Source organism: Poecilia mexicana, unplaced genomic scaffold, assembly GCF_051168715.1.
Source record: "Poecilia mexicana isolate PSO_F unplaced genomic scaffold, ASM5116871v1 scaffold_20, whole genome shotgun sequence".
In the NCBI taxonomy this organism is placed as follows: domain Eukaryota; kingdom Metazoa; phylum Chordata; class Actinopteri; order Cyprinodontiformes; family Poeciliidae; genus Poecilia; species Poecilia mexicana.
Genome location: NW_028263389.1, coordinates 4263172 through 4275070, shown reverse-complemented (window position 1 = coordinate 4275070; position 11899 = coordinate 4263172). Strand labels below are relative to the sequence as shown.

At 43.3% G+C, this 11899-nt stretch overlaps 1 protein-coding gene across 1 annotated transcript; it reads right to left on the bottom strand.

Annotated features, from left to right (window-relative positions):
• Positions 1-1457: 1457 nt before the first annotated feature.
• On the bottom strand, positions 1458-11353 carry klf6a (Kruppel like factor 6a). Its single transcript, XM_014978524.2, has 4 exons — positions 10897-11353; positions 7843-8461; positions 6310-6433; positions 1458-4868 (listed from the first exon to the last, which is right to left on the bottom strand). The coding sequence occupies exons 1-4, from the start codon at positions 10996-10998 to the stop codon at positions 4817-4819; spliced, it is 897 nt and encodes a 298-aa protein (XP_014834010.1). The 5' UTR covers positions 10999-11353; the 3' UTR covers positions 1458-4816.
• Positions 11354-11899: the final 546 nt, after the last annotated feature.

The following is an 11899-nucleotide window of genomic DNA, read 5'->3' as shown; positions in this document are numbered from 1 at the left end:
ACCACTCCGGCAGAATATTGCATTGAGAAAAGTTTTTTTTTTTTTTTTTTGTGGGATATTTTTTTTAATTTAAGAAAAGTTCAATCAAAGGAAATTAAATGATTTTCCACTTGCTTGGTAAATTACTAGCAGCCCTCGAACCGTTTCACATTTCGTCACATTTATAAACATAAATTAAATGTATTTTGTAGAGAATTTTAAGTTGTAGACCAACAAACTAGTGAAATGGAAGAAATTTGATTTTGCTTCCTTTTTTTAACACATATATATCTAAAATGTGAGTCAAGCAGCCATGTTAACACTTTTTAATCAATGTTTAGTCAGATCTATACTCCTTTAGGTTTTAGTCCACTCAGTTTTACTGTAGTGGCTAAAACATGTGGCGTCTTCAGGGATAACATTAGCTGGATTTTTTTCCATAAGGTTCAATGGACACAGATTTACTTTTACATCAAACAACTTTAGATGGAATCTCACAAAAGTAAATCTGATCGGATTTCGTCTCCTTCCAAAATGATCAAAAGGAAAGTCCGCTATGAATTTGTGGAAAAGTTTGAAGCAGGTTTTGAAACAACATCCTAAGCTTTGAACATCTCGCAGAGCGCTGTTTAAACTGCAGATACACCAGGAAAAGGGCGTCCATGTAAACTCGAAAGTAGCTGTACAGATCCACACTTCATTTGGGACAGGATGCTGGAAGTCCCACAATCTATAATTCTGGCTTTCATGAAAATTTAGGGAAGAAAGACACAAAACAGTCCATGTTTAGTTTGCAACAAGCCACAGAGTTGAAAGAGGAGTTCTTTTTAGAGGCGACCTAAAAATGATACAAAACAGGCGATGTGGGCTGGAAAATATGCACGGCACAGCACCCTGAACTCACCACAGTGGTAAAGATGCTTCCATTAAACAGGCACAGGGAAGATGAAAACCTGTCAGAGGCTGCAAAACAAGCCCAAAACTACAGCAGCGTCTAAATGTTTGACTGGACCAAGTGAGAAACTGTGTGAAGGCTTTAAAAACTTTCAGATTTGATTTACATGTAGCTGCTATGCTGAAGACAATGGGAGAAAGTATCGGACTCTGGATGTGCACAGAAGGAACTGGTGGACTGAACACAAAAGCACGCCACACTTTTCAGATTATTTATGATATGAACCCAGTTCATCGGTTTCATTCAGATTGAAGTATGAACTTGGTGCCGGTCTCTTGCATAAAATTCAGATAAAACACACCGATTTGAAAATATGCAAAAGTTTGAAAAGGATATTAAACATTTTCTTGTTTTTTTTTGCTAGGCACTATATATCCTTGTGTCTAATTTAGTCTGAGTACTGCAGAGCAGCATGCAAGGCGGCCATTTCCCCCCTCCAACCGTGCAAAACAAGCACTCAGAGTAATAAAAACCCAAGTGAGCCAAATCAGCTGATGAGACAAAGGAAGCCAGCCAAAAAAAGTCAGATAAGAATTTCTTATTATTCCAATAAAAAATACATTCATACAGAAATATAACAATTTTGCAAAACAATTTCAAATAAAAATTTCATAAAGCATAAACATAACAATTTTACAAAAGTCTTTTTTTTTCTCTTATACAAAGATTCAGTTGAGAACAAAAGAGCTGTGTGTGTGTGTGTGTGTGTATGCTTGTGTGTGTGATAGAGAGAGAGCAAGATAGTGTGTTTTCTGTATGAGACAGAACAGCTGGGTGAGTGGGATGAAAGAGAGATGATGATGATGATGAGGAAATAAATGCAAGCAAAATAAAAAATAATAAACGAGGCTAAATCAAGGCTCAATTATCGCTGGAAGGATATCGGCTCGACGCCGTCACAGATGCTGCGGCTCTTTGCAGCAACTTTCCCCCCTAAAATCTACCGCAGCAAGCAGTTTCAAGCTTGAACTCATCCCCCGTCTCCTGCGACCGATCCAAAATCCATACGTGCCGCGGTCGCTGCGACATCGGAGGTCGCCGACCCTGGGACAGATCGCCTCACCCTGATCAACTGAAGTCAAATCACCTCCATTTCTTTTTTCTTTAATCTTTTCGCTCCAGTGTCAATCCTTAATGTTTTTTCTTTTTGCCTAATTTCCTCATGCACCCCCCTTCATTTCCCCTGTATCACTGTTGTAGCTTTGGCTGAAACAACGCGCTCCAGACAGGTCAATAACCAACATACACAGTCAGCAGTCTGTGACAGATTCCATGCCAACAAAGCCTTTAGCAATTCATTACCGAGAGGCAGTACAAGGCGAGGCCTGTCCGACTGCAGCCTGTTAATTACAATAAATCTTTAGCTTTTTTCTTTTTTTCCCCCCCTCCTTCAGTCCCACTTGGATGCGATGGAAGAACCAGCAGAGGAGTGGAGGGGTAACCGAGTTCAAGCTACGCTAAAGCTAAAGTTTCAGAAAGCCTTTTTCTGGGGAAACGACAGCCCTCCCCCAGCTGTTGCTGAGCACCGACGGTTGCTTCGTCACTTTCTGCGGAAAAGAAAGTCGCATTTTTGTTGCGAGTGTCTGATGCCGTCATACGGTTGGAATCTCAGGGACACGCTCGAAACAGAGCTGTCGTTTTTTTATTTATTTATTTTTTCCCCCATTTCGACATCTTAATCACTTTGTACCTTTGTGCTGTGTGAGATGGACTCGAGTTCATACTACACAGTAGTCAACGCCTTTAATAAACGAATTTAAGTGCTCCCAGGGTACGGCATCGTCTTATTTACAACATAACTTAAATGTGATAAGCAACAGCTAATCTGCTGCTCCATCTCATAAAAAAAAAAAAAACTAACACAAACTGATAACAGGTACTCTGTGTGAAAGACTTACAAATGCAACAGCTCAATTAGTCATGGAGAAAATGTAACTATTGCAACCGTTTTGTAATCGAGCCTTGATAGAGCTTGTAAAACAAAAATTAAAAATATTTTAAATAATAAATCACCCAGTCGACAAACGTGACAACCCCGGATGGGGGGCCACTTGCATAAGGCACCATTAAGGTCAACAGTGCATTATTAGATAGAAAGAAAGAGAGTGTACGCACACACACACATACATAAACAAAAGAAGAAGTACTATGCAGAAATGAGTCTCTGAGGCATCAGATGGATATGAGCAGCAGTGAAATCTCCAGGCAGATGGAAAACCACAATGAAGAGGAAACTTAAAAAAAAGGGTGAAAGTAGAGATGAACCGATCAACCAGCCAGATGTTGGAATTGGCCGATTTTTTTCCCCCCCGTTCTGGATGGTAACATACTGAGAAAAAAATAATTTTTTTTCTTGCGTTAAGTGCATCAAAAATGAAAAGTCCCCAAATTTTTCAGCTAACAGGAGGTACTTGATCCCTTTTTTGTTTAACAATGATTAAAAAAGCTAATTTATAGGAATCTGGTAAATGTTGAAGACATGTACCTAGATGCACAAAGGGGGACAAGTTATTCCTTCACTTGTGTTTGATAAAAAAATAAAATAAAATAAAAATATCAGCAAGGGCCAGTCAAGACAGATCGGTGCATCTCCACTAAAAATAAACAAACAAACAAAAAAAAAACCCAAAAGGAGGAATTGTCGAGGCCTTTATGTACAATATTGTAACATCTAACCGTTTGCGTTTTAGCTGCACTTTTCTTGAAACTATTTGCAGTCCTGATTACAGTGGGAAACTGGAAATGGAAACAATCCCTAGAACCATGCAACACCTGTCTATGATACTGAAGTTAATAGTATAGTTGTGTTATTACCTCTAAGCACACAGCTCATACAGTCGGTACTACAAATGGGTTTTGTAGCTTGTAGAAAAATTAAGAAACCAGGCTACATAACACATTGCACATTTAGTAGCTGCACCAAAAAAAAAAAAAAAAAAAGTAAAAAGAAAAACCATCAAAACAAGGCTTCTGTCATTCACGGAAGAGGGGGTGGAGGCACAGAGCAGAAGGCTTCATGTCTATTTTCCGGTCGGATCCAAAGCTGATCCGAACCCCCCCCTTCTCATCCCCTCATCTTCAGTCTGGGAGTCAGACAGCCGAGGCAGGCGTGACCTGGCCTCATCCTCACGCTGCCACCTGGGGAAACAGCAGGAATGTTCTCCCCCCTGCCCCCCGCACCCCCAGCCTGCCTCCGCCACAAAAACTCATTCAGTCCACAGCAACATTGGTACCAGCCCCGCACCAATCCGTCTCCTCTTTAATCCTCATCCTGGGCCGGTCAGCCAATCTCAGACATTCACAGTGCAGACATGCTAACCTCAGACAGGTTTGTAAAGTACCAGTGTATCTGCTGTCCGGGGAGACGTTCCCCCCCCAAACATCATGCACCATACATACGATTCATTCACTCGCCTTTTTTTTTTTTTTCTAAGCATTTTTTGTTAGTTTTTTTTTTCCTCCCCGCCCCCACCGTCTTTTCTTAAAGTCCTCGATGGAAAACATTTCCTTCCCACTCGCGTCCGCGATTTCGTCGTCTTGTTGCAACAGAAAACCATCAGAGCGCCCGTCTCGGGAAAAAAAAAAAAAGAACAAACAAAGTGAGGTCCCGGAGGCACTGGGTTATTTCGGTACGGTGCAAAACGGCATGCTTTGGCTGGGACACGCCTCCTCCTCCCGCCCCCGTCGCCCTCGCCGCTCTGCTCTCTGGGACAGTTCAACCAAGAGGCCAGTCGGGAGATGGCGTGTGTTTGGATTTTATTTTTTTCCCTCTCTCCACCAAAAAAAAAAGAAAAAAAAGAAAAAAAGAAAAAAAAAGTTTGAGAGAGAAAATTTAAGAGGATTTCCCCTTCGGTGCGTTGCCCGGACGACGCTGGCCCTGCGTTAGACGTGCCTCTTCATGTGAAGGGCCAGGTGGTCGGACCTGGAGAAACATCTGAGGACAGAGAGAAAGGAAAGGAGGTCAGTCGGTAACCAAGGAAACGATTTAAAAAGGTCAAGAATAGGGCTGCAATGGATGATTAATCGATTATGCTGACGATGAATCAGATGAGAAGAAATTGCACTGTCAATTTTTAATTTAAATCACATTAAAAGATGTAAATATATGATTCAATTCTGTTTTTAAATAAGGACTAAACATTTTTTTTACTATTAACAAAGCATTATTTTAGTGTACACAATTTTAGTGTAGCAAAGGATGTTTCTGCAGCCAAAAAAGTCCCCAAAACAAAATAAAAACATGAAAAGCTCGGCCCTTTCTGCTGGACTTGACATCACTGTAATGTAAGGCTGAAATGTTGATTCATTTTCAGATGAACCAATTAAAAACTGGATAGCAAAAAGCCATGGTGTTTTTTCTTCTACAACATTCTAAAGTTTTAACTTCAACATTTGAAGCTAAGCCGGTGCTAAAATGCTCCGACTGTGTTGTTCTTTCAAATTATCTAATCAATAATCGATTAATCACGATTAATCGTTTTAGCCCTGCTTCGCATTTTGTCCCACTACAACATTTCGGGTCCGTTTATCAGTTTCATACAGTCTAGATCTACATACTAGTCTTTGTCAGCTCTGATTCAGCCTTTCACATTCCCACAGGATGATGCCACCACCACCACGTTTCACTGAGTTCACAGTCATTTCAAAGCCTTCACACACCTTTTCTAATTTGTCTCTGAACTAGACTTTGACTAGGCCACAGCACGATACTGTAACGTGCAGAGTTACTTTTCTACCACGCATAGTTTTGTACACGTAGGCCAAAACTTTAAAATGTGCTCTGATCTGACCAGAGCACCTTGTTCTGCCTCAGAGCAGCATTAGTGGTGTGAACTCTTGGCTGCTTCTGGATTCTTCATTCGTTTTTCTCAGCAGTGTTCTCTAAAAGAAAACCTCTGAGGCCTTCACGAAACATTCATGAAGCAGAAGACTTCTGAAGGTAATTAGAGCAGAGGGCATGAATGCAAATGCAAAACTTTTGAGACATTTATGTGGAAAAACAATATTTCTTTCCCCCCCCATTTCACCTCACAATAACTCACTTTTGTTTGTCTGCCACATAAAATGCAACCACATACTTAGGTTTGTGGTTTTTATTGTGAGAACGCTGCTGAAACAAATCTTACAAAGCATTTTTTGTCTGTTTACCAGTGTAAATCTATTGGTACTTTTGAAATAAGACAAACCTAACTTACAAATAACTTTCCAGCAAGACATAGGAGCTCGTTTTGCAATTCCTTAACGTTAATGAAAAAGTACTGGCTTCACTGGAATATTATTTCACTTAGGACATTTTCCCAGGTTATTGAGTCAAATAATCTGACAATGGAGCTAGTCCAGCAGCCTTATCACGAGAGCGAGGACAAGCGGCTTACCTGTCACAGTGATTGCATTTGAATGGCTTGGCCCCTGTGTGCTTCCTGAAGTGTCTGGTCAGCTCGTCGCTCCGTGCAAAGCGCCACTCGCAGCCCTCCCACGAACACCTGTACGGTTTCTCACCTGCGGAGCAGACACACGGAGCAGACGTTAAAGGGACACTTACATTCTTAGCGTTGCTATTTAAATTGCACTCAAATCAACCACGAGAGAGAGCGATGACGCAACTCAAAAAAAAAAAAAAAAAAAAAGCGCCCACAATCTGCTGGAGACTGAAATTCCTACGGAGCCTGTTGGCTCGGGTTCGGATTCTGATGCGACCTGCAGCACGCCAAGAATGCAGACTGGTACATCGTGGGAGGGAGGGAGGAAGGGTGAGTGGGGACAGAAATAAACGAGTAAACTGAAACAACACAAGCAATTTCACGCTACTAAATAAAAATAAAAGACATTTAAATGACCATTTGGAACCCAGTGGCCCCCTTCGCTCCCCGCCCACTCAGCTCTTTCCCATGGCGAAACCCAATCTGTTTGGAAGTCCTTTCATCTCCGATGTGCAGCCACTCACCCCTCCACCCCCTCCCGACCTTCCTCTCTCTCTCTCTCTCTCTCTCTCCCTCTCCCTGCCACCCAGTCGTTCGCTCACTGGCTCCGTCAGTCACATTCCACATAGATTAGGTCACAGTTTAGGTATCCAGCCATGCAGAGCTAATGCTCGCAGCACTCCAGCTGAGGACATGGTGCAACGTGGGCCTTTAATTACATTACACAATGGCTGGACAATGCCATTAAGGTGGAGGACTGAATTAGCAGCACTTCCACGAGTCACTGGTGGTGATTTTTTTTTTTTTCCTTTTCCCTTGGTTTTCAACCACACAGACTGACCCTGCAGAAAGCTACGATCGCAACCGTTGATCAACAGTCACTCGTCATTCACAAATTTTTGCGGGAACTTGTGAATTTCATTGCGACTTTTCCACAAATCCAAACCAATCATTTACTTTTTTTTCTGATCCATCACTGCAACTTGGTTGAATTTTGACCAATCCCCTCGGCCCACTTCCTAACTTAACTTCCTGTTTCTCAATGTCTTTCAAAGGCCGTACATGCACAATGAAAGTGCGTGATGCTAACAGGTGACGCTAGCTTATTTATTTATTTTCCAAAAATCACTTTCTTCTTTTTCCACTTTGATCCCTCCTCAGATCCTTGCTACAAGTGAATTGGTATTAAGGATGTTACTTAAAGAAGGTACTTGAAAATGTTATTTGAACTTTACATAGTCCCTTCCGTTTGTGGGAAGGTAATGTGCAGCAGTGTCATTCATAGACTGTGCAAAAATAAAGCTTTGCAACTTAGGTTGCAATCTTTTTAAAAAGTGCAGCAAAAATAATCATCACAAAAAAAAAAATAAATCATGGATTGACTGCATAGAGACAAAGTGGTTTTCCTTGAATGGAGCAGCCCCTCCTGCTCTGTTTACACACAGATCACATGACCTCCTCATCCCCTCCTATTCCACTGAAACTCACCTGTGTGAGTGCGCTGGTGTGCCTTCAGATGCGAGCTCTTTGTGTAAACCTTGCGACAGCCGTTGAAGTGACACCTGTGTACCCGCCTCCGGGCGTCCGGGGACGCGTCCCCGCAGAGGAGTCCAGTCTTTTCTGCTGCCTTCGCCACCGCTGCGCCTCCTACTCCCACGCCACCACCACCGCCGCCGGCGGTCCTGATTTTGACGGGCAGGTTCAGCCCGGCGTGCGTCGCCACCCAGCCGTTGACGGCGGCGGCCGTGCCCACGGCGGCCTCCGGCGAGGACGGCGGCGTGCTGATGACGGAGGGGCTAAAAGGTCCGGAGCCAACCAACGCCGACCCCAACGGGTTGGAGGTAAAGCTGTGCGTGGGGGAGAGCTCCTCGAAACTGTCCGAAGCCTCGCTGCTGGCGTCAGAGTTGACGCTGTTGCTGTCCAAGATCTGGCCGTCCTGATTGTCCTCGTCGTGGGCCGGCGCCAGGGCCAGGTTTGGGTCAGCCTTGGCCTTGTCCCCGCAGGCCAGGATCAGCTTGCTCCAGAGGTCCTCCTGGCCGCCGAACTTCAGCTCGGACGTGGAGACGTACGGCTCGCTCTGTAGGTAGCGCTCCAACTCCAAGCAAGTCTTGGGGGAAATAAAAAAAGGGGAAAAGAAGCAAAATTATTGCAACAGCTTTTCCTGAAGAGAAGCAGCAAAACACCTCTGTGAGGGAAATCCTCTTAAATCATGCATGTGCACATCCCCAACACGCTTTTTTGGCAGCATAATGTTTGCTTACAACAGGACGTGCAAACCAGGAAATCACAGCTACTCCTGCACTTTTAGGAATCAGCTTCAGGAATTTAAGCAGAAAAAAAAAAAATCCTGGATTTGATTTGTATATGGGTCTCAACAATTTGAAGGCACCGATGGGATACTCTGCTCCTGGCTGGGGTGAGTATGTGTTTAAATATTATCTCTGCAGACCTGAATGATTCATTGGGAAAACATCACACTTTCACACTCGCTCCACGTCTTCGGCTCCAACACAACGTGACCCTTCGCCGGAGGGAGCCGGTGGAAGTCTCCAGCTGCAAACGTGCACCGTCATTTCAGCGCTGATGACTCACTGAGCAAACTTTAGAGTCCTTAAAAGGAAGACGCTCAACTTCCCCCTGCGGCCTCAAAGGGCCATTCAGTTGCTTTTCCCCTGTTGACATGCAATCACATCCTCCCCTCAGCAACCAGCAAGTCCAGTCAGCCACAGACACCACAGCTCCCAGTTTACTTAAGACGTATATGGAGAGGCCATTAAAGTCTGAGGTGTTCGTCAGATGGGGCTGGAATAAAAGATTTCCCCCCATCTGGCTCCAGGTGCACCCACTTTAAATCTGACAGTCATCTCACTGCTTCCTCAGTCACACAGCTTGCATATAATTTTTTTTTTTATTAAAATGGATTTAAATTTAGAGCTTATGTATGTTTTATTCATTCACTTGTTCATTTGCATGTGGAGGAGCACCGATCAGGCTTCACCTGGGCTGACCTGCCAATTCCAATTTTGACAGATTCCTTTTTTTTTCCTCCAACTGCTTTTCTCCAAGGACTATAACCCAAAAATGAAGAAAAAAAATAAGATAGGCTCCTCAACAGTTGCATGAGGATTGCAAAATCAGATTATCAGTCATGTATATATCAAGTAATAAACTAATAAAAATGAATGAAAAGCAAAGCTGTTGGTTAATGCAATTAAAGACCAGAAATGGTGGAATTTCTTGGTTTTCTAAAATGACGTATTTATGTGTAAAACATAACATTTTCCATGCTAACGCCTTAAAATTGACCTTTTCCTGCCTGTGTGTATGACAGAGTAACATAGCAATGCCCCTTCCCCACATGTTGCTGTGCATTGCCACTCAGCTGTCTGGAAAAAGCCACTTTTAAATCATTTACAAACCAATGTAAATGATTTAAAACAAAATAATCATGATAGCCAGGGTGTGTAAACCAAAAGAGCGCCACCTGTCACCCATATTAAGGTAATGCAGTTTTAAAGCTCAAATTGACAAGCACACCAACCTTAAATTAGTGAGTTTAAGGTATACACAAATATATATAAACAAATCTCAAAAGTCACTGATATAAATTGTAAACATCATCAATGTTGTTGCTTATGTTGTCATAAGCGGTATGCTTCTGTGTAACATTTTAGGCACAAAGTGTATGTAGTCATGGTTTTCAGCGATGACAGCATAATAAAACTCATGACATTATTTTTCTGCTTTTGGTTTTGTTTTTGCCACCCCAAGTTAACCCATAACAGCCCCCCCCCCCCCCACTCCCACCAGGCGGACAAATCGAAAACTTTCTGGAAGCGCCCCTGCAAGCCTTCACCGAACATCCTCCAAGCCGAGCTGCTCTGCTGCCTCTACTCATGCGCGAAGGAATTGACATTTCACCGCGTCACGTTGAGGAGTCCATTCAAATCTCAGAGTGAATGCAGGTGAGCGCCACGAGCAGGAAAACACTGTCAAAACGCAGCGCGTGGGGGTTTCGTCGGATTATCTGTCATCTCGTGAATGAGTTCAAACTGCACTTCCTTCTGCATCATCATCCGCTGTTTTCTCTTAAAGGGAGCGAAAGTAGCTCTCCCACGATTAAAAAAAAAAGAAAAAGAAAAGAAGAAGCAGTAAAGCTTTTTATATTTTACAACGCTGGTAAAAAAATAAAACCCGCTCGTATTGCCGAATGAGATAAGCTCTCCTCCATTCATTCTGAACGCAGCACGGCCAAAACAACGATGAAACTGTGTGAAGCTGTCACTGTCAAAGTGAGCCGCTGCGGCAGCGTGCCAACACAACTTCATAGCGAAACTGAGACTGAAACAAGCAGCGGGTACCTTGTGTTTACCACCGTTACAGACGGATTTTACAGAAAACTTCTAATGCCGCTCTAGTCGGCGGTGTTTGATCTGACAGGCGCGTGAAATCTGCTCAGTTCCGCTTAGCTCAACCAGCTGAGAGTAGATTTAAAAGAAAAGAAAAAAAAAGAAAAAAAAAAACAAAACAAGTTATATTCACCTGCTGCCAGTACTCCTCCAGAGATGGTAAGGCTGAGAAATAGCCCGTGTCGTGAACTATTTGGAGTTCTTGAAAAATACTACACATCGGTAAAACATCCATTTTTCTTCCCCGAACTTAATTGTCTGGAGGGGGTGGGAAAATAATAATAATAATAATAATAATAATAAAAAACAATCTAAACACCCGCGTTTTAAATAAAAATGTCTGTGAAAGGAATAAAGAACGATCCCCTCTGCGATGCAAACGAAGGTTTGTTTGTAGCAGCAGTCCGTCCGTCAGTGCTCCACTTCCTTCTCCCCTCTCCCTTCGCAGCGCTCAGCTCAGGATATTTGCAAACAGCACACTAGACTGGCTGCCGGACAACTGCGCTCTGCAAACTTCCCCTATTCAAACCTGGACCCCAGCCTCCTCCCCTCCTGGTGGCTGCCGCGAATGTCCAATCAGTTTCGAGCAACGTACGCGACGGCGAATGACATCACAGCTGTCCAATCGGCGCGCTTCTACGGCTCAGTTCGGTTCTCTCGCCGCCTTGATTGGCTGACTTGATTGTCTGTTGCTCGTGGCTGATTGGTCGGTTATTTTTGGCGTGTATATAAGCGAGTGATGAGCTCTCTTTCCCCGTAGTCTTGACTGTCGGCTGCGAGTTTCGCCACAGACAGCGTATGTGAGCCGAAATAGCCTGATGTGGAAAACATAACTGCAACTTTGACACGAGTAACAGTTGCAACAGCGCTGCTCAGAAGGGCTGAGTTCGAGCTGTAGCTGTGGTGAGGAGAATGTGTTGACACCAACCTCAGAAAAGACTCGGTGACTAAGAGTTGACAGTCTATTATTATGTTATCAGAACACACACACGAGCTAAGAGGAAACATTTGTTCTCTTTCTCTCTGACTGACTTCATCACCTTTAAAGCAAACTTCTGCTTTTTTATTTTTTCACCTGCAACACTGAAAATATCAAAATGTACACTGTCCCTAATAGCAGAAGTTTGACTGTATTG